This window comes from Benincasa hispida, unplaced genomic scaffold (assembly GCF_027475165.1).
Source record: "Benincasa hispida cultivar pf3 unplaced genomic scaffold, pf3_genome.v1.1 HicScf109, whole genome shotgun sequence".
Classification (NCBI taxonomy): domain Eukaryota; kingdom Viridiplantae; phylum Streptophyta; class Magnoliopsida; order Cucurbitales; family Cucurbitaceae; genus Benincasa; species Benincasa hispida.
The window spans coordinates 48,510-73,269 of record NW_028325400.1 but is presented as its reverse complement, the minus strand read 5'-3'; the positions used below and the strand labels follow the sequence as shown (position 1 = coordinate 73,269).

General features: G+C 27.2%; 1 protein-coding gene across 1 annotated transcript; it reads right to left on the bottom strand.

The window, feature by feature from the left end:
• Nucleotides 1-20,130: 20,130 nt before the first annotated feature.
• On the bottom strand, nt 20,131-20,712 carry LOC150031613 (agamous-like MADS-box protein AGL80). Its single transcript, XM_090308852.1, has one exon. It carries the CDS (start codon nt 20,710-20,712, stop codon nt 20,131-20,133), a length of 582 nt encoding a protein of 193 aa, XP_090164978.1.
• Nucleotides 20,713-24,760: the final 4,048 nt, after the last annotated feature.

Sequence of the window (24,760 nt, the reverse complement as noted above, 5' to 3'; positions counted from 1 at the left end):
ATGATAGAGTGAGCTACACAAAGTTGGCTATGAATGTAAATTTTTCTTTAGGATAAATGAAAATTACTGTAAAAAGATTAGGAGAAAACAAACACAATTTTCAAAGCCCAAAATCCAAAACAAACTAATTAATAACCAAAACCTAAATTTGATGTTTAATTATAAGCAAAATTTGTGTAGCCTATATAATTAAACTCCTTTAGAGAAATCATTAAATCTACCAAACCTTACTTGTAAAAAAAAAAAGAAAAAGAAATAGAATATATCACAAAAGCTATAAATATTCAAACCATACAAAGTTTAAAAAAAATATATTTATTTTTTAACTTTTAAGAATATTTATTACTTTTAAGAATATTTATTTTAACTTTTAAGAGTGTGAATGCTTTGAGTTGTTAGATTTTAAAGTTTCTATTTTTATTGATGTCACTTCTGGAAATCTGATTAAACATATTCTATTATAGTATGATGTCGTGTTCTGCATGTGACATCTGAATATCATGAAATCAACATTCTTATCGTATCTTTCAGAACTAACGTACTAGATATGTAATTTATGTCATTTTTGACTTTATTAGAAGGTCAATTATGAAAATATCATATCATTATTGTCAATGGAAGTAATACATATGATCAACTATTTATGATATATTTCAATATTAATAAACATAGTAAGGATAATACATAGATAATCGTTAATTTTTTTTCTTAATAATTATTAAATTTTGTTTCATACCATTATTTTCTCTTTCAAATAAAGTAAAACATCATCAATCCACAGATTTAGTAAATATATATTTATATATATGATAATTTCAAATTATCCATATTATTATTTAAAAAGAATAATCCTCAAATTCTTTTGAAGAATAAGCCAAAAGAAGAATAATTAAATCCAAAATATTACAACTCTCACAGTCTCACGTCTCACCGGTTTCCGGAAATGTATGCATGACAGACCACGTGGAAGATTTTTAAATCTATACACATGTGCGTGAGGCTAGCTATTAAAGAAAAATGTGAAATCATGTTGTCTATAATCCATTTTTGAGAAATTTTCATTTTACATCCCTTAAATTATACCTATTTAAATCTTGAATTTTATAAATTTACCGATTAATCGTCTCTTTTTAGATTTGATTTAAAAAATATTGTAAGAATTATATAATTTTTTTAAAAAAATTTATCTTTTAAATTATTATAAGTGAATCAATTATTTAACTCTTTATTAAGATTACATTTGAAAATTATCGATGCATCATTCTTATACGTGTGTAGACTTTTCGAGATGTTGAATTAATAAAATAGATGATTAAACTTGATGCATGGACACTTTTCAAAAGAAGTTTTAGATGAGAGTCTAAATTGATTTGTTTATGAAAGTTTAGGAGTTTAGTTGATAAAATATATGTATCACACGATATTTACCTAAAAAGAACGTAATGAAGGGTGTAAAATTGATATATCTACGAAAGTTTAGGATTTAAATTGATATAATTTTTGTTTAGAGTTTAATTTAGTGTTTTCTTTTCTAATTTAAAAAGAAAAATTGGTTTTTGTTTGGCATGCAATAAATAAATATGATATAGTTTGTTTTAATAATTAACATTGATTTTTAAGAGTTAGACAATTTAACAAATTTTATTATGGCATTCCATCTCAGAGAGTTTGCACCAATGGTACTTATTCGACCTAAATTCTTTTTATAAAAAAAATATGTTTTGTGAAGATTTGAAACGTCTCCTTCATTATTCTTTAAATGAACAACTACACGTGAAAAGTTGACTCCCATAGGTAAAGTGTAACACATAAATTTACTAAAAATATAAAGGCAATATGTATAGGTAAAGAGTTTCTCCTAATAACATTTTTTTTCATATATAGGATAAATTTATAAATGTAATATATGAATGGATATTAACACAACACTAATGAATCAATATATCTTCTAGGCATAACAAACTTTGAGACCCATTCATTATAACAAAAAATAAAATATAAAGTTTCTAACTCAACAAAAATTTATCTCAAACATTATTTTAGCTTTCTCAAACTTCATCATAAAAACAAATAAGTGAGGAAAAAAGTCTTAAAACGTGCTTTAACACCTAATGAAAATTATTTTTTTCTTAAATAATAAACACTTTAAAAAAAAAATTCAAATCATTCTAATTCTTTAACTCCTTGATTTGATTATGGGTCTTAACAAATTGATCATATTCATTCATATGTATTTTCATAATCTATTGACTTTGCCCTACTTTTTATTATTTATTTATTTCCTCTAATTTAGTTGTTTCTTACATGCATGTATTTCCTCTCATTCTCAATACCCTATACCTTTTTCAACCATAACAAATTTTTAAAAAACCATTTATTATTTTTCAAAATTTTGCTTAGTTTTTTTTAAAAAGAAAATTATTTCAAATAGTAAAATTGTTGAAAAAATTTACACGATGGAACAAAATTTTAGAACTATCAATGGTAGACGCTGATTGATACTAATAGAAATATATCAGTGTCTATCATTGATAGATCTAAAATTTGCTATATTTTGTAAACATTTTTATTTATTTTTCTATATTCGAAAATAACCATTTTTTAAATTAAAAAAAAAAAAAGAAAACAATGGGTAGAAAAGTGTTTATTAAATTTAATTTTAAAAATCGAAAATTATAAATTAAATTGGTAGGTCTTAATGTTTTTTCTTTTCTTTTCTTTTCTTTTCTTTTTTTTTTTTTACTTTTTAGATTTTGAAAATCAAATCTTAAGAATACTACTTTCATTTATTTCTTTTTTAAAATTGGCTTAGTTTTTTTTTCTTTTTGAAGTTAAATAACAAAACAAAGAATTTATATACTCAGAAGACATGTTTACTAAGCTTAACTGTAAAAATGAAAGATCCTAAATTCAAAATTGGTATAAAAAATTTTATTTATTTATTTATTAAATTCTTAGATTTTTAAAATCAAATGAAATGCTACTTCCACTTATTTCTTTCTTTAATTTTGTTATCTACTTTAAAATCAAAAAAATAAAAGTTTATTTCTTTTTTAAAAAAAATGTTTCAGAAAGTTGACTATGAATCCCTATATTTTATAAGATAGATGAAAATCATCGTAAAGAAATTAGAGAAAGTTGACTTAGGCGACTTAGTCTTAATCCTGAGTATATTATGAACTCTTGTTCACAGTGGAATTTTCTCTGTTTTTGCGTGATGGGTGTAGGTGGCCAATTTCGCTGACCCATTATGCCTACTATTTGGGGGATAATAAAACAGAGTGGGGAGTTGGGAACATAATAGTACAAGATAGAATTCACTCCTTCCCTCTTTGAGGGTAAGTAGATGAGTGTTCCCTCAAGTGGTGTCTCTAGAACTTGAACAAAGGACTCTACCCTCTCATTGACACACCGAAGGTTAAAACGGTAATTTGACCTAGTTGGAGTTACAAACACACGTAAAGGACTACTTGTTAGAATTGGTACTATATTCATGGACACAGAAATATATCTTGCAAGTATTAGTCTATATCCATTGACATAGAAATATATCTATAATGAGAAGACTGCAGCTGTGGGTCTATAGTGAAGTGTTGATGAATTCTCTCTGTGCTATAAATGCTGACCTTTGTGAATGAGGGGATCTTCTAATAGAGCTCCTTGATGGGCTTCATGGGCTTGGGCCTGGCCTTGATTGGCCATGGGTCTGACTTTTGGAAGTAATTTAATTGGACTTAAGCCTGGTCTTTAGGCCCAATTAACTGGGCTTAGGCCTATTTTTACATTTTAGGCCCATCTTAAGCCCATATTTGGGTGCCCAACGTCCAAATTATAACGTCAAATTGGTCGAAATTAATTTTACTCAATCAACGTCTGCGACGAAAACACAGGAATTTATCTCAATGTTTAATTTGAGATCCATGCAAACTCTTAAATGGGTCACAAATTTGACGATTTCGGAATTTTGTCATTTCTCTACGATATGATGTAAGGCAAAATGGTCCAAAACCCCTAATTTTGATAAATAAGACATACAATAGGTATTGTTCAACTTCAATTTTAGGGTTTTCCATCCTTCGACCTTAAAATCATAGAGTTCGAAAATCCAAAGATTAAGAAAATATCTTAGACCAATATATATATTTAGGTGTGTATATATGTGTGTTTTAAACATTAAAAGAAGAAAATATAAAGAATTCATAAATTATAAACTGGTAACATTTATATCCCATGGTTTAATCACGACCCTAGTGTTGTAACAAGACAAACAATACCCAATGAAAGGGACAATTAATTTGTTTTTACCATAGTGGGCCCACCATTTGTAGCTGAATTAGAAAAAAACAATATTAGCTTTGTTCAAATACTCTTCTCTTTTATGAATTTTATGCTCTCTAATCTTATCTTCAACTTCCAACACATCCTTATCTTCTCTTTCTTTGCTTTTTTATTTTTTTATTTTACCCTTTTCGTTAGACAATGGTAGGGTCTAGATTATCCATAACCGATTTTTAAAATGGTAATTGATGTTTTATCTACATAATTATATTAAAATTAATAGACCATTTTTTTAAATCTATTTTCAATAGATTCACTTTCTCCCAACTATCGGCAAGTTTATATTTGGTGACAAATTAGGAATATTTTCTAATGAATACGTTTGGAAGAAGTTTTAGAATGTTCGAAATTACGTATGTTTTAAAATAGTGATTGTTTGGTAATGGTGTATATAGGTAAAGCCCACAGTTATTTAGACCTCGTTCGATAACTATTTAATTTTTTAAAAGTTAGACTCGTTTTCTTCAAATTTCTTTATCATAGTTTTAGTTTTTTCCAACAACAATAAAATATTTGAATTGTTAACAAAATTATTTTAAAAAATATATATTTCTGTTTTAATTTTTAAAATTTGACTTGATTTCTTAAGACAATACTAGAAAGTAAATAAAGCAAACAAAGAAATCAATGAATAAAAGTAGTTCTGTAAATTTAATTCTTAAAAATCAAAATTTAAAATAAAATGTAAATAGTTATCATTTGCCTTAATAATTTCTAGTCAATGAAGATTGATTTTTCGGTCAAGTGATTGACCAAGAAGAACGTGAAAAAAATACTAATTTCTTAGAATTTTTTTGGGAGTGATGTGAAGATTATAAAACAAATTTTAAAACTAAATGCCAATAATTCAAAATCACATTTGATTACTTTTTAAGATGAAAACATTAAAATGACTCATCACAAAAAATAATTTTATAAAATCATTTAAATAATTATAATATGTGGAGTGAGGACTCTAATCTTCAACTCTAAAATTAAAAAAAAAAAATAGAATTTTTATGCTGTTGAGTCATGTTCACCAAACTCATTTTTCTTCTATTTCAAAAATTTATCTCAAAGATGATTTTAACTTTCTCAAACTTCATCATAAAAACAAATAAGTGAGGGAAAAAAAAGTCTTAAAACATGCTTTTACACCTAATAAAAATGATTTTTTCTTAAACATTAAACACTTTTAAAAAAAATAATTCAAATCATTCTAATTCTTTAACTCCTTGATTTGATTATGGGTCTTAACAAACCGATCATATTCATTCATATGCATTTTCATAATCTATTGACTTTACCCTATTTTTTATTATTTATTTATTTCCTCTAATTTAGTTGTTTCTTACATGCATATATTTTCTCTCATTCTCAATAACCTTTACCCTTTTAAACCTTAACAAATTTTTACAAAATTGGCTTAGCTTTTTTTTAAAAGAAAATTATTTCAAATTGTAAAATTGTTGAAAGTATTTACGAGATGGAACAAAATTGCTGATAGATACTGGTTGACATTTATCAGTGTCTATCAGTGACATTGATAGATGAATCTATCAATGTCACTGATAGACACAGATAGAAGTCTATCAGCATCTATCATTGATAGTTTTAAAATTTTTCTATATTTTGTAAATATTTTAATTTATTTTTATATATTTGAAAACAACCATTTTTTAAATTTAAATAACAAAAAAATAAAATCAATGGGTAGAAAAGTATTTATTGAATTTAATTTTTTAAAAAAATTATAAATTAAATTGGTAGGTCTTAATCTTTTTTCTTTTTCTAATCGACTTAGTTTTCTTTTTTTTTTTTTGAAGTTAAATAACAAAAAAAAAAAGAAATTAATATGTAGAAGAATGTTTACTAATCTTAATTGTAAAAAATGAAAGATCCAAAATCAAATTGGTATGAAAAAAAGGTTTTAGTTATTTATTTATTTATTGAATTCTTAGATGTTGAAAATCAAATGAAACGCTACTTCGACTTATTTATTTCTTTATTTTTGTTATCTACTTTAAAACAAAAAAAAAAAGTTTATTTCTTTTTTAAAAAATTGTTTTAGAAAGTTAACCATGAATCTGTATATTTTATAAGATAGATGAAAATCATCGTAAAGAAATTAGGGAAAGTTGACCTAGGCGACTTAATCTTAATCCTTAGTATATTATGAACTCCTTTTTTGTGAGGGATTGTCATTTGATTTACATGGGTGAGGGTGGCCAGTTCGCTAACCCAATATGCCTATCATTTTGGGATGAGACCGAGTGGGGAGTTGGGAACATAATAATACAAGATGTAATTCACTTATTACCTCTTTGAGATTAAGTAGATGAGTGTTGTTCATTAGCGGAGCACTGGTACTTAAGGAGTCAGAGGTAACCCAAGGGTAAAATAGTAATTTGACCTAGTTGGAGTTACGAACATGCTGCTTGCTGGAGTGTAGTTGTAGGTCTTTACTGGGTGTTGATGAATTATCTCTGGCTCTCGAAATGTAGAAATGCTGACCTTTGCAAATGAGGGAGCTTCTCAATTTATAGAGCTCCCTAATGGGCTTCATGGGTTTGGGCCTAACCTTTGGGCATAATTTAATTGGACTTGAGTCTGGCCTTTGGGCTTAATTAATTGGACTTAAGCGTGATCTTTAGGCCCAATTACTGTAAAAAGATTTGGAGAAAACAAATGCAATTTCCAAAGCCCAAAATCCAAAACAAACAAATTATTAACCAAAACCTAAATTTGATGTTTAATTATAAGCAAAAGTTGTGTAGCCTATATAATTAAACACCTTTAGAGAAATCACTAAATCTACCAAACCTTACTTGAAAAAAAAAAAGAAGAAAGAAATAGAATAAAAATTCATACCCTACAAAGTTATGAAAAAAAATGAACTTTAAACAATTTATTTTCGTAATAAAAATTTATATTTTTGTCGGTCAACATTCGAATTTAGATTAGTGAATGTTAAAATGAGTTGTCAAAAGGAAATCCTAGAATAGTAGGGGTAGTTATATAGCAATTAACCCAAAATTAAATATTACTTTATCATTCTTAGTTGTCATTTTGACTAAAAAAAAAACTTTATTATTATTTATTATGCCAAAAATATATATTTATATACTATATTAGCTTTGAAATGAGAATTACGGTTACATAAGCAGTTTGCATTGATATTTGAGATAGTTTGCATTGGTATTTTAGACAATTGGTTGATGAACGTTGCTTTTTTCTTTCCTTTGTTTTTATGTGAAACAATTATTATTTTTTTATAATTTTTTTATAATCTATTATTACATTTTCTTTTTCTCTTATATATATATATATATATGATAATTTCAAATTACCCATATTATTATTTAAAAATAATATTCCTCAAATTCTTTTGAAGAATAAGTCAAAAGAAGCATAATTAAATCCAAAATGTTACAATACAACTCTCACAATCTCACCGGTTTTCGGAATTGCATGCACGACAGACCACGTGGAAGATTTTTAAATCTATACATATGTGCGTGAGGCAAGCTATTCAAGAAACATGTGAGATCATGTTGTCTTTAATCCATTTTTTCAGAAATTTTCATTTTACATCCCTTAAATTATACCTATTTAAATCTTTAATTTTCACAAATTTACTAAAAATATAAAGGCAAAATGTATAGGTAAAGAATTTCTCCTAATAACATTTTTTTCATATATAGGATAGATTTATAAATATAATATATGAATGGATATTAACAATGACACTAATGAATCGGTATATTATCTCAGCATAATAAACTTTGAGACCAATTCGTTATAACATAAAATAAAATATAAAGTTTCTTACTCAACAAAATTGACATAATTTAATTTATTTTGCTATAATTTAATTATTTATATATATATATATATATAATTCCAACCAAAATGTCAAAATCTCACCTTTCAGATGTTGAATATTAAAAAAAAAAAAAAAAACCAAAGATTTTTTTTATATTTATATCAACTAAAATTTATAAAAATACAAAATAATAAATTATGAGAAGCCACAAAAACTGTCATGTTCAAATATGATATTCATATGCTTAATAATAATAATAATAATAAAAAGAACATATGCTGAATTATATGCTAAAACTACAAATACATTATTTTTTTAATTATATATTATTTGATAAAATAAATCTATTTTAACCCTAGCCAATTAATTTGTAGAAATTCCTAATCCTATAGTATTGTATTCTATAGCTAGTTTCGCCATATATTGATTTATTTACAATATATTTGATAACCTTCTATTGACAATAATGTTGTCACCATTTTATAATACATAAAAAGAAAAAAAAAATGTTATGAGACCAACTAATTTGATATGCTTATGAAGTGTTATTTGGTTTCTTTTACAATGTTCATGTTTTTTTTATTGGAAATTAAGCATTTAAATAGAGATTTTTCATGGAAAAAAAAAAACCCAAAACATTTTCATTGAATTTTTTTTTATTAACAAAACTGAATGGCCAGCAATTCTTTGCGAAAAACACGATTTCCATAAATTTTTCACGAGAAATCTATTGAATTAAACGAAAACTTTCGTGAAATGAAAAATAAATTAGAGAATGGAGACAAAACTAGGGAAGCTTATCCTTGCCTCCACCTCTATCCCATGAACATCTGTTAAACATGTGAATAGCTCACCTAGTTAGGACACCTACTATCGGTAAAGAAGCCAATGTTTTGAATCTTTTTACCTCTACATGGCGTTGAGTGAATATCATTCAACAATATCAAATACACTTATTTATATATAAAAAAAAAGATAAATTATACTTTTGATTTTTCGAGCTATTAGAGTTTAATATAGCATTTTGTTCACTTTCCATCTGAAAATTAAAAGGAGAAGTTATATATATGTGTGTGTGTGTGTATGTGTGTATAAGTATGTATATATGTATAGGTGTGTGTATATATATGTGTGTGTATGTATGTATGTATGTATGTATGTATGTATGTATGTGTGTGCACTTGAACAAATAAAGACAAATGAGGCCAAAAAAATATATAAAAAAATTAAAATAAAGGTTAAAATGTCAAGTTGGAAAACTTGTGGACCAAAATACTACCAAACTCAAATCATATATTAAATAAAATTAATTATAAAAAAGAAAATATAAATTGATTTTTTTTTTTTTTTGGTGGTTGTAGATTTATACAAAGTAAACAAGTAAAAAGGAAAAAAAAAAAAACAAAAACAAAAACTAAGAGTGGAAAATGGAGGAGAATTTAGAGTTGTGGCTGGTTTAGAAAAGACATTTATTGTTATTAAATGTTTGGTGTTAGAATCATATCTGAACTTATTAAAGTTAAACCATAGTTTGTTTCACTGCTTTAAATTAGTTTGTCTTAATCTTCATTAGTTTTTCATAATCTTTAAAATATATATATATTAGAAAAACAAAATCCATTTCAATAGACAAGCATTTTTGTTTATTACTTTTGGCATGGTATGTTTTTTAGTAGACTGACAGACTAGCTGGGTGAAGTAGTCGAAACTAAGGTTTTTGTAGGTTGGGTTGGGTTGCATGACTTATCAAACCCAATTGTTCGGATTGTAAATATCATCAACCCAAATAAATTTTATTAAAAAGTGAACTCAACCCAACCTAAAATGAAATATTTGGATTGACGTTCATCGGGTTTCGGATAATTTATTTAAAATTTTATTCTAGAAAGAAGCAAAATATTCATATGTAAATTTTTTTTTTGAAGAGGTATTGTAATTAAAGTGTGGGTGGGGGAATCGAACCTCAAACCACAAGGTTTTAAGTATGAATATTATGCCAGTCGAGCTATGCTCTTATTAGACATATATAAAAATTTAATTTAATTATTTGCATATATTGAATTAAAATTAATATCTCAATTTCAATTTATATAATGAATCTTTTTCTAAAGTGCTAAAAACAACTATTTTCAGGAGCTTTTAGAGAAAAAAACTATCCAAAAAATAATGAAAGCAAATAAAACTAAAATAAATATATGTATATATAATTTTCGTCTATGTAAAAAATGTATAAATTTTAAAGTTAATGATAAGTTTATTGAATTTTCATAAATTTATCGATTAATCAACTATTAATAGCCTTACTTTAAAAATATTAGTAAAAAAACAAATAACAAAGCAAAAAAATTTATAGCCTTAATTTTAAAAAACCCAATAGTTATTAAACGGGACCTAAATCGTTAGTCTTCAAAATTTAATGACTAAATATGTTTTTTCAACCTTCATGTTTTTAAGTTTAGATGGTTTAAGTCGTTGCTTTTTAGGGTTACTATTTTTATAGATGTCGCGTGTGGAGACTCTGACTAGACATATTCTATAATAATATGATGTCTCGTTGTGCACGTGTCTTTTGAATATTACAAAAACAATGATCTTATCATGTCATTCAAAACCAACGTATTAGATACGTAAGTTGTCATTTTTGACTTGTTTAGAATGTCAATTATTGAAATACCATATCGTTCGTTATCAATCAAACGTATGACATAATTGTAATTATTAATAATATATTTTATATTAATAGACAGTAAAAATAACACACGAGTAACCAACAAATATTCTCAAATAATTACTAAATTTTGCTTCGTATCATCATTGTCTCTCTTTACTCCCAAAACAAGACGAGATATACCTTAAAATGAGATTAATTTAAAAAATCAGTCATTCTATTTTTTAATAATATCTTTATTATTAGATTTCACATTTGTTCTATGATTCAAATACCCATTATTATTTAAAAAGAATATTCCTCAAATTCCAAGAATAAGCCAAAAGAAGAATAATTATCCAAAATATTGCCACCCTCATGTACTCACGTTTCACCATCTTCTGTAATTGCATGCATGCGAGACCATTGTGGGAGTTACAACAACAACAACAACAACAACAACAACAACAACAACAACAACAACAACAACAACAACAACAATAATAATAACAACAACAATAGAAACATTTATAATTTTATTAAAATAAACCTAGTTCATGAATTCGAAGCTAGATGTTCTATTCCACCATTCCAGATATTATAAAAAAATTGGGAGAGATCGAAAATCGAATTTTTGAATTCACTAAATAAGTATATATCAATAATATATGAAAAATCTGATATTTAAATTCTTATAAAAAAGAGATAATTTAAACTTCACTCAATTAACTTAGACAAACTTGATACAGAATTATCTGGACAAATACTAAAATAGTGATCATTAGCCATGATGATCATACTTTTTTTTAATCTCTAGAAAATGCTTAAGTAGACTACTCCAAATATTTCGATTAATCCACACTTAAAAAAGAGAACTAGATTTTAACTACTCATAAGAAACTAACACATTATTATATTTTCTTTAGACACTAGATCCTAATTCATACCATCATAATATTTTTATATATATGTATATAGAGAGAGAAAATTGGAGTAACTCCCAAATTCCTCCATTATTTAGAGCTTAATTAAGAATAAGCAAATGATCATCTTCAATGTCTGCACCTTCATTATTTTGATTCTCATTTCCATTTCCATTTCCATTTCCATTGTTGCAGCTTATTCCAATTTCAAACAATCCTTGAAGCAACATCTCTGCATCATCATTTACATCAATCTCTACACCACCAACGTCGTCGTAGTAGCAGCCATCGGAAAACAGACTCCCCATAGGGTCCCCATCGGTCACCACCGATTCCAAAAACCACTTGGTGAGTGAAATCCATATGACTAACAATAGCCTCAACACCAACGCCATTAATATCGTTCACAAACTTCTCAATCTCACTCATTCCAGAATTGTCATTTCCCCAAAATTCCACTCCGATAACAAAATGTTCTCATCTCCATCTCCTTCAACAATAATCGTTTCCGTTCCGCCCTCCGACCATCCAGAACAAATCGCCGATTCCAACCATTGAATTTCCTCCACTCATCAAATCGCCCATATTCACTTCCGATTGAACAAACCCTAACTCCCCTGCCATATTGCTACTACTTCCCCCAATTTTGTCATTCGAATTCATCACCATATCAATAAACCATTGATCCATAAAATTCCTTCCATTATCAACCAGATCCATCTCATTGCTCCATATTTCAAGCAGATGAGAGTTAGAAGGAACAAATTCAGTAGGAGGAGGAGGAAGACGATGAACCTGTTGATGATACTCGATTCATTTTCGGCAGTTTCTTATCCTCTCTCCGACCATCCAGAACAATGCGAGTAGTTCCCATTGGTGAGTTGGGAAATATGACGATCTTGATGCAATTGATGCATCAGAAGATCGAGTTCAAGTTCTTGATTCTTCTTGATGAGTTTCTTTAGCATATCTTAAACTTTGGTGGCTCGTTCCTTGAGATATGTCTTGAGGCATTTTTGTCATTTTTTGAGAATAAACTTTTTATTTTTATTTTTATTTTTCTTAGTTTTTCTATTCTCTTGGTAAATGAATGACTAGGGGCATTTTTGTCCTTTAGTAACTAATGGTTATTAAAGATGAAAAATACACTACTGCATTCTGCATTCCACTTATCTTTCTGTAGCCACCCAATAGTCCAATCATAGTTTACCATATGATTAGAAAAGTTGTATCAGTATGATACTCGAGTGAGTTGTACAAAAATGAGTACAACACGGGATGCACCCAAGTGTATATATATGTATATATGAAAAGAGTTGATCGTGTGACAAACTATGGTTTTTTTTTTTTTTACAATATATGTTGTAGGGGAGTCGAATCTCTCACTTTGAGGATAATAATACAAACACTTTGCCAGTTGAAGCTATGTTCATTTTGGCAAATTATAGTCGGATGATAAAGTAAGCTACACAAAGTTGGCTATGAATGCAAATTTTTCTTAAGGATGGATGAAAATTACTGTAAAAAGATTAGGAGAAAACAAACACAATTTTCAAAGTCCAAAATACAAAACAAACTAATTATTAACCAAAACCTAAATTTCATGTTTAATTATAAGCAAAAGTTGTGTAGCCTATCTAATTAAACTCCTTTAGAGAAATCATTAAATCTACCAAACCTTACTTGAAAAAAAAAAAGAAAAAGAAAAAGAAATAGAATATATCACAAAAGCTATACAAAATTCAAACCCTACAAAGTTATAAAAAAAAAAAAAATTTAAACAATTTATTTTCGAAATAAAAATTCATATTTTTGTCAGTCAACATTGGAATTGTGATTGGTGAATGAAGATGAGTTGTCAAAAGGAAAATCTGGAATAGTAGGGGTAGTTATATAGCAATTAACCCAAACTTAAATATTACTATATCATTATGAGTTGTCATTTTGACTAAAAAAGAACTTTATTATTATTTATTATGCCAAAAATATATATTTATATATTATATTAGGTGTGAAATGGGAATTACGGTTAAGTTTGTATTGATATTTGAGACAATTGGTTGAACTGTTGCTTTTTCTTTTCTTTGTTTTTATGTGAAAAAATTATCATTATTTTAAAATCTTTTTTTCTTTTTCTCTTTTTCTTTTGTTCTTATTGCCATTAATCTTTTATAATTTTAAGGCTATGAGTACCAAAGGTTAAAAATATCTTCTCTTCTTTAGTGATGAAATGTATCGAGATTTGTAATATGATTTCTTTCCTTTCGTGAATTTCGAGGCAGGATTTTATCTCAATTAAACGATAGTGAATTTTATGAAAGTAATAATTTAATTGCTAAATTTTAGTGGGTAATGAACTTAAGGGTAATTGTTTTAAATGGTAAAACTCTTGAAAATATTTTTAGTATAACAAAATATTACTGTCTATCAGTGATAGATCGCGATAGACATATATCAATGGACGACAGATCACGATGGACATCAATCTCGCAGCCTATCATTGATAGATAGTAACGTTTTGTTATATTTATAAATAAGTTGGTTCATTTTCCTTTATTTGAAAACACCTCATGATTTTGTCTCTATATTTTTAGTTTTATAATAATTTGGTACTTGTATTTTGAAATTTGTAATGATGTTATCTGTATCTTGAACAATCGTTATGTATTTAAAAGTGCATAGACTAAGGGGCGTTTGAGGCAAAGAGTTGATTATTATAGTTCTAGGTTATTATAGTTAAGTTATAATAGTTTGTGTTTGGGGTATAGATTATATTAGTTTGGGTTATAATATTATGTGTTTGAAGTGTAAACTATTTTAATTTGAGAAGGAAATAGTAAACACTGTAGCAATGAATAAAAAGATATAAATGTTAAATAGTAAAAGCCATAACAAATAGTAAATACTATAGTAAATGAGGGTTTAGAAATAATGTTGACTGTAATTAATTGGGGAATACAAAATAGTATTTACTTTAGTAGTTATTATAATCTTAGGATAGTCTTCGCCCCAAACCCACCATAAATTGTTACATACTAAAGATCAAGAGACTAAATTTTTACTTTCCATAAATATTCATGAGTAAGAATATTTGTTTTAACTTTTAAGAGTGTGAATGCTTTGAGTTGTTAGCTTTTCGAGTTACTATTTTTATCGATGTCACTCCTGGAGATCTAATTAAACATATTCTATTAAAGTATGATGTCGTGTTCTGCATGTGACATCTGAGTATCATGAAATCAATGTTCTTATCGTATCTTTTGAAACCGATGCACTAGATATGTAACTTACGTCATTTTTGACTTGTTTAGAAGGTCAATTATTAAAATATCATATCATTATTGTCAATGAAAGTATTACATATGATCAACTATTTATCAATATTAATAAACATAGAAGGATAAGTTTGCATTGATATTTATATATGTATTATGCCAAAAATATATATTTATATATTATATTAGGTGTGAAATGGGAATTACGGTTAAGTTTGCATTGATATTTGAGACAATTGGTTGAACTATTGCTTTTTTCTTTTCTTTGGTTTTATGTGAAAAAATTATCATTATTTTTAAATTTTTTTATAATCTATTATTACATTTTCTTTTTCTCTTTTTCTTTTGTTCTTATTGCCATTAATCTTTTATAATTTTAAGGCTATGAGTACCAAAGGTTAAAATATCTTCTCTTCTTTAGTGATGAAATGTACCGAGATTTGTAATATGATTTCTTTCCTTTCGTGAATTTCGAGGCAGGTATTTTATCTCAATTAAACGATAGTGAATTTTATGAAAGTAATAATTTAATTGCTAAATTTTAGTCGGTAATGTATTTAAGGGTAATTGTTTTAAATGGTAAAACTCTTGAAAATATTTTTAGTATAACAAAATATTACTGTCTATCAATGGACATCTATCAATGGACGACAGATCACGATAGACATCTATCAATGGACGACAGATCACGATGGACATCAATCTCGTGATCTATAATTGATAGATAGTAACGAGTTGTTATATTTGTAAATAAGTTGGTTCATTTTTCTTTATTTGAAAACACCTCATGATTTTGTCTCTATATTTTTTGTTTTATAATAATTTAGTACTTGTATTTTGAAATTTGTAATGATGTCATCTGTATCTTGAACAATCGTTATGTATTTAAAAGTGTATAGACTAAGGGGCGTTTGGGGCAAAGAGTTAATTATTATAGTCCTAGGTTATTATAGTTAAGTTATAATAGTTTGTGTTTGGGGTATAGATTATATTAGCTTGATTTGTAATAGTATGTGTTTGAAGTGTAAACTATTTTAATTTGTGAAGGAAATAGTAAACACTGTAGCAATGAATAAAAAGATATGAATGTGAAATAGTAAATACTATAGAAAATGAGGGTTTAGAAATAATATTGACTGTAACTAATTGGGGAATACAAAATAGTATTTACTTTAGTAGTTATTATAATCTTAGGATAGTCTTCGCCCCAAACACACCATAAATTGTTACATACTAAAGATCAAGAGACTAAATTTTTACTTTCCATAAATATTCATGATTAAGAATATTTGTTTTAACTTTTAAGAGTGTGAATGCTTTGAGTTGTTAGTTTTTAGGGTTACTATTTTTATTGATGTCACTCCTGGAAATCTGATTAAACATATTCTATTAAAGTATTATGTCGTGTTCTGCATGTGACATCTGAATATCATGAAATCAATGTTCTTATTTTATCTTTCGAAACCGACGCACTAGATATGTAACTTACGTCATTTTTGACTTGTTTAGAAGGTCAATTATTAAAATATCATATCATTATTGTCAATGAAAGTATTACATATGATCAACTATTTATCAATATTAATAAAGATTGTAAGGATAATATACAGATAATCATTAATTTTTTCTTAATAATTATTAAATTGTTTTCTCTTTCAAATAAAGTAAAACAACATCAATCTACAGATTTAATATATATATTTATATATATGATAATTTCAAATTATCCATAATATTATTTAAAAAGAATATTCCTCAAATACTTTTGAAGAATAAGCCAAAAGAAGAATAATTAAATCCAAAATATTACAATACAACTCTCACAGTTTCACCTTTCACCAGTTTCCGGAATTGCATGCATGACAGGCCACGTGGAAGATTTTTAAATCTATACATATGTGTGTCAGGGCTATTCATGAAACATGTGAGATCATGTTGTCTTTAATCTATTTTGGAGAAATTTTCATTTTAAATTATACCTATTTAAATCTTGAACTTTCATAAATTTATCGATTAATCATATTTTTTAAGATTTGGTTTGAAAAATATTGTAAAAATTATATAATTCCGTTTTAAATTTATCTTCATAATTATTATAAGTGAATCAATTATTTAGACCCTTTATTAAGATTACATTTGAAAATTGTCGATGCATTTTATTATTATAGGTGTATAGGCTTTTCGAGATGTTGAATTAATAAAATAGATGATTAAACTTGATGCATGGACACTCTTCAAAAGACTGATTTGTTCTCATCGTTTTAAAAATTTGTTTCTGACCAACTTTTAAGCAAAATTTCAATTTTATTATTTATAGATTAAGATTTATTTTGTATATTTAGTATATTCCTTATGCAGTGAATATCTATATCCTAAAATTTTAAATTGGTTAGTGCAATGCTATCATTTTTTTCTTTACATAATAGCACATATTTCTCCTATATTTAAAAAATAATCTTATATTTTTTCTTTGAAGAAATTTAGAGCAAAGAATATATAAATTTAAGTTTTCAACATATATGATATAACATCTAAGAGGCGTTTGGGACAATAAACTAGTTATTATAGTTGTAGATTGTTATAGTTGGATTATGATAGTTTGTCTTTGGGTATAGATTATTTTAGTTTAGGTTATAATAGTATGTGTCTGAGATGTAAACTATTTTAGTTTGAGAAGAAAATAGTAAATATTGTAGCAAATGATAAAAAAAAATGATGAATGTAAAATAGTAAAAGTTGTAGTAAATAGTAAATACTGTAGCAAATACGGGATTTGAAATAGTTTTGATTGTAGTTAATTAGAGGTTTTGAATTAGTTTTCTTGTAGCAAGAGGTGGTTATTATATTTTGATGATAACCCTTGTCCTAAATGCTTCCTAAATAATTATAAAAAAAATATGAAAATAGGTCTATTTAATTTAGGCATTATTATCAATCACGACAATTTACTATTATTTATCCAAAAAATTTAACATACTTTTTCATGTTCAAAATTAAAATTGAACAAATACTACTATTTTCTTCATTTTACAATTGTTTTTTAGAACTACAATCACGAGAAATTATTTTAGAAGCTACAACTCCAAACTAAGCCTCAATATCTCTCTCTCTATATTTTTTTATTTTGTAATAAATTAGGTCTCATTTGGTAATTGTTTTGTTTTTTGGTTTTGGTTTTTTGACAATTAACATATTTCATCTTAATTTCTTACAATCATTTGCATCTTTCTCAAGTACAAAAATTGATTTTTTAGCAGAATTCTAAAAAGAAAAACAAGCTTTTAAAACTATTATTTTAATTTTCAAAATTCGGCTTGATTTTTTAAAACACAAGTAAAAAGTAGATAACAAATTAAAAAGTTAGAGGTGGAAGAACTATAGGCTTAATTTTTTTTAAAAAAAACTAAATGATTATCAAATGAGGTCTTAGTCATCAATTTTATTATGTAACAATTTAGTATATGTATTTTAACATTTGTCATAATGTAGTCTCTGCCCTGTACAATTGTTAAAAATTTGAAAGTGTATATGGACTAAATTGTTGCAAAATTAAAAATATAAAAATAAGTGTTTGTTATATATTAAAATCAAAAGAGACTAATACTTCATTTGGTAACCATTTGATTTTTTATTTTTAAAAATTAAGCCTAATTCTTCGTAATTTCTTTTCTACAATTGTTTGCATATTTCTTAGGTAAAGAGTTGAATTCTAATATTAATAGACATAGTAAAAATAATACATGGCTAACCAACAAATATTTTCAAATAATTACTAAATTTTGTTTCGTATCATTATTGTCTCTCTTTACTCCTAAAACAAGACGAGATATACCTCAAAATGAGATTAATTTAAAATATCAGTCATTCTCATTTTTTAATAATATGTTTATAAGATTTCAAATATGTTCTATGGTTCAAATACCCATTATTATTCCTAAAAAAAATATACCCATTATTATTTAAAAAGAATATTCCTTAAATTCCAAGAATAAGCCAAAAGAGAATAATTATCCAAAATATTGCCACCCTCATGTACTCACGTTTCACCATCTTCTATAATTGCATGGATGCGAGACCATTGTGGGAGTTACAATAATAATAATAATAATAATAATAAAAACATTTATAATTTTATTAAAAAAAACCTAGTTCATGCATTCGAAGCCGTTCTATTCTTCCATTCCAAATATTATAAAAAAATTGCGCGAGATTGAAAATCGAATTTTCGAATTCACTAAATAAGTATATATCAATAATATATGAAAAATCAGATATTTAAATTCTTATAAAAAGAGACAATTTAAACTTCACTCAATTAACTTATACAAACTTGATACAGAATTATCTGGACAAATACTAAAATAGTGATCATTAGCCATGATGATCATATATTTTTTTTAATCTCTAAAAAATGCTTAAGTAGACTACTCAAATATTTCAATTAATCCACACTTAAAAATGAGAACTAGATTTTAACTACTCATAAGAAACTAACACATTATTCTATTTTCTTTAGACACTAGATCATAATTCATACCATCATAATATTTTTATATAGAGAGAGAGAAAATTGGAGTAACTCCCAAATTCCTTACTTAGAAGATCATCTTTAACGTCTTCACCTTCCTTATTCTGATTCTCATTTCCATTTCCATGTTGAATTTTATTTCCATTTCCATTTTCATTGTTGCAGCTTATTTCACTTTCAAACAATCCTTGAAGCAACATCTCTGCATCGTCATTCACATCAATCCTTACACCACCACTGTCGCCGTAGTAGCAGACATCGGAATATAGACTCCTCATAGGGTCTCCACCATTGACGTCACCACCGATTCCAAAATCCGCTTGGTGAGTGAAATCCATATGACTAACAGTAGCCTCAACACCAACGCCATTAATGTCGTTCACAAGCTTCTCAATCTCACACATTCCAGAATTGTCATTTACCCCAAAATTCCACTCCGATAACAAAATGTTCTCATCGCCATCTCCTTCAACAATAATCGTTTCCATTCCGCCTAATTCGCTGATTCCCACCATCAAATTTTCTCCATTCATCAAATCGCCCATATTCACTTCCGATTGAACAAACCCTAACTCCCCTGCCATATTGCTACTATTTCCCCCAATTTTATCATTCTAATTCATCACCATATCAATAAACCATTGATCCATCAAATTCCTTCCATTATCAACAAGATCCATCTCATTGCTCCCTATTTCAAGCAGATGAGAGTTAGAAGGAACAAATTCAGTAGGAGGAGGAGGAAGACGATGAACCTGTTGATGATACTCGATTCGTTTTTGGCAGTCTCTTATTCTCTCTCCGACCATCCAGAACAATGCGAGTAATTCCCCATTGGTGAGTTGGGAAATATGATGACCTTGATGCAATTGATGCATGAGAAGATCGAGTTCGAGTTCTTGATTCTTCTTGATGAGTTTCTTTAGCATATCTTGAGCTTTGGTGGTACATTCCTTGAGATATGTCTTTTGATTCGTCATTTTCTTCTGGCGTTCGAGTTCCGGAAGGTTGAGAAAGTGATGGTAGAGGTGTTGAGCGACGGAGAGAGATGGCCAGATGACGGGATGGTCCTCGTCGCCGCAGAGAATGGTGAGTTCACTTACTTTCTTTAACAATCCGAGCCTTCGTTTCTTGAAACTGGCTTTTCTTGCATTATCGCTTGCAATCCAAACCAACTTCACTTTCTTCCTCGTCATCGAGGCTCTCTCTGTCTTTCTTGTTCTTCTTGTTCTTTCTGGACTCTGATTTTAAAGTGCAACATTGGAGTTTATTTATAAGCCTTGGGGTTAAACTTTTTATTTTTATTTTTCTTTTTCTATGTTTTTTTATTCTCTTGGTAAACGAATTACTAGGGGCATTTTTGTCCTTTAGTAACTAGTGGTAATTAAAGATGAAAAATACCCCACTGCATCCTGCATTCCACCTATCTTTCTGACCCAATAGTCCAATCACAGTTTACCATATGATTAGAAAAGTTGTATCAGTATGAAAATTACTCAGATATATCTGGGTCTATATCTATCTTTGTGCATCCACCAAATTATCTTATCATAATTTGTTACGTGATAAATTCTTTTTATATCTTTATTTAAATATTTTAATTCTTATTGTGTGTGATGAAAGTAAGATGCATAGAAATAGGATACATCCAAATATTAATCACCAAGTATTGCTCATTATATTTTATTTCATGAAAAGTCATATTTAGGTTCAATGGATTGCATTTATCCTATTGCATCATTCCAAAATCACATAACAAAAAAAAAAAAATCAAAAATATATTTTGGGAAAAAAAGTTTGTCACATCACAAACCGATGAATTATACAAAAATGTATACATCCTAAACCACATCCTTTTTATTAGTCTTACTTCACCATAGAAAATAAATAATTCAATATAGATATATGAGTAATATTTGAGTGAGTTGTATATTTATTATTCCAAAAATATATATTTATATATTATATTAGGTGTGAAATGGGAATTACATGTAACCGTTTGAATTGATATTTGAGATGAACTGTTGCTTTTTCTTTTCTTTGTTTTTATGTGAAAAATTTATTATTATTTTTAATTTTTATTTTTATAATCTATTATTACATTTTCGTTTTCTCTTTTTGTTTTGTTCTTATTGCTATAAATCTTTTATAATTTTAAGGCTATGAGTACCAAAGGTTAAAATATCTTCTCTTCTTTAGTGATGAAATGTACTGAGATTTGGGCGGATACCTTCTCAAATGTCCTTCGGTATCGCATTTTAAGTAAAACTAGTCATTAACATTTAGTTGAACACTAAGGCTTAGTGCTCAAATCATCATACTAGTTCATCATAAAAAATGGAGTTACTTAAACATGCTGAAAGTATTTGGACAAAATAACATATTTAAATCATATCAATTCCATGGAAAACATGCTTTACTTAGCATGAGAAACAGTTTCACAAACACGTTGCTTGGCACTTCATTTAAACACTTAGCATGAGAAATATCTTCAAGAAATCACAGTTTCTAAATCATTAAAATAGTAAGTCATCACATAGTCATCACAGCTCGTTGGCCTCTTAACGGGTTATACTCCTCTTATCAAAATACCTCAAATAGTTCATTTACTAATGGAACTTTTATCAACAAAATCAGCATGACTAGCGAGAAAATCATCATGAGCGAGATCATCCCTATGAGCGAGATTTACCCTTCCCAGCGAGATTTGGCACTTTCCAGCGAGTTTTAATGCAAAACCAGCGAGATCCAGTGCAAACCAGCGAGATTCCCGTCCCTAGCGAGATCCACCTCTCGCTCTCGCTCGCTCGCGCTCTCGCTCCCTCTCGCTTCCTCTCGCTCCCTCTCGCTCTCCCTCGCTCTCGCTCTTGAGCTGCCTAAGCATCTTCCTAAGCAGCGGTCTGCTTATGCCCAGATCCTCTGTGACAACTTCAAAAATTCATAACTCAAAATCCAGCCCTCTTCTGAAGAAACTTCCTTCTACAAAAATGTTTAGAATTGAGTTAGCAACATTACCTTAAAACTTCAGCTCAAAATTCCTCGTCGTTTAATCTGGAGATTCAAAACTTCATCATTGGCCCCAATTCAAGCAGCTGCCTGCTTGTTCAACAATTTCCAGTTCAACATTCAAAATTATATAACTCGATTTCCAGGCCTCATCTTAAAAAGTTTCATTCTACAAAGTTGTTTATAATTGAGTTAACAATATTATCTCAAATTTTTAGCTCAAAACGCTTCGTAAGTCGCCCTGGAGCTTCAATTCTTCACTGATGGCCTAGATTCACTTATCCTTTTTATTATTTATTATGTTTCCACACTATCATAGTTTATTTCCTCTACATTTTTTATAATGATTTGCATCTTTCTTTTTTTAAATACTGTTGAATTTTTAGTTGAATTTCAAAAACAAAATCAATTTTTTAGGAACTACTCTTTATAGTTTTCAAAATTTAGATCACAATGTATGAAACTGGGAGATGTAAGTAGTGTTTATAAGCTTAATTTTTAAAAATAAAAATAAAGTAGCCTTAATTTTTCATTTGTTTAAATATACGATATTTTCTCCTGATTTCTACAAATATGGAGTAGTATTTAAGGATAATATAATATTTCTCAATTTAATGATTGTTTATTTTTATAATTTTAAACTTTTTTGCAGAGTTACTTTTCAAAAGGTTTTGTACCATTTAATGATTGGTATTTTGGTCATTTCAAAATTCTCGAATAATAATTTAAAAAATCATTTTACGATTTTCTAATTTTGATTTTTTTTTTTTTTTTTGCTATTTTTCAAAATGAATCTTCAAAATTTACTATTTCTTTTGTTGACCCAAATTTGAATTCCTTTTCTTTACCATCCATCACTTGATATAGTTTTTGATGTACTAAAGAAAAATAACATATATCCCTAAACTTTTTATGTGTTAGTCAATATACTCCTAAAATTTGTAGTTATATTAGTCAAAAGACTCAAAACCATAAGTTAATGATTGTATTAGTTTAGGCCTTTCATAATTTAGGATAATCTTTGCTCCAAACACATCCTGATTGTTACATACTAAAGATCAAGAGACAAAATTGTTACTTTTCATAAATATTCACGATTAAGAATATTTATTTTAACTTTTAAGAGTGTGAATGCTTTGAGTTGTTAGATTTTAAGGTTTCTATTTTTATCGATGTCACTTCTGGAAATCTGATTAAACATATTCTATTATAGTATGATGTCGTGTTCTGCATGTGACATCTGAATATCATGAAATCAACATTCTTATCGTATCTTTCAGAACTGACGTACTAGATATGTAATTTATGTCATTTTTGACTTGTTTAGAAGGTCAATTATGAAAATATCATATCATTATTGTCGATGGAAGTAATACATATGATCAAATATTTATGATATATTTCAATATTAATAAACATAGTAAGGATAATACATAGATAATCGTTAATTTTTTTTCTTAATAATTATTAAATTTTGTTTCATACCATTATTTTCTCTTTCAAATAAAGTAAAACATCATCCATCCACAGATTTAATAAATATATATTTATATATATGATAATTTCAAATTATCCATATTATTATTTAAAAAGAATATTCCTCAAATTCCTTTGAAAAATAAGCCAAAAAAAGAATAATTAAATCCAAAATATTACAACTCTCACAGTCTCACGTCTCACCGGTTTCCGAAAATGCATGCATGACAGACCACGTGGAAGATTTTTAAATCTATACATATGTGCGTGAAGCTAGCTATTCAAGAAAAATGTGAAATCATGTTGTCTATAATCCATTTTTGAGAAATTTTCATTTTACATCCCTTAAATTATACCTATTTAAATCTTGAATTTTATAAATTTACCGATTAATCGTCTCTTTTTAGATTTGATTTAAAAAATATTGGAAGAATTATATAATTTTTTTTAAAAAAATTTATCTTTTAAATTATTATAAGTGAATCAATTATTTAACTCTTTATTAAGATTACATTTGAAAATTGTCGATGCATCATTCTTATACGTGTGTAGACTTTTCGAGATGTTGAATTAATAAAATAGATGATTAAACTTGATGCATGGACACTTTTCAACAGAAGTTTTAGATGAGAGTCTAAATTGATTTGTTTATGAAAGTTTAGGAGTTTAGTTGATAAAATTATATGTATCACACGATATTTGCCTAGAAAGAACGTAATGAAGGGTGTAAAATTGATATATCTACGAAAGTTTAGGATTTAA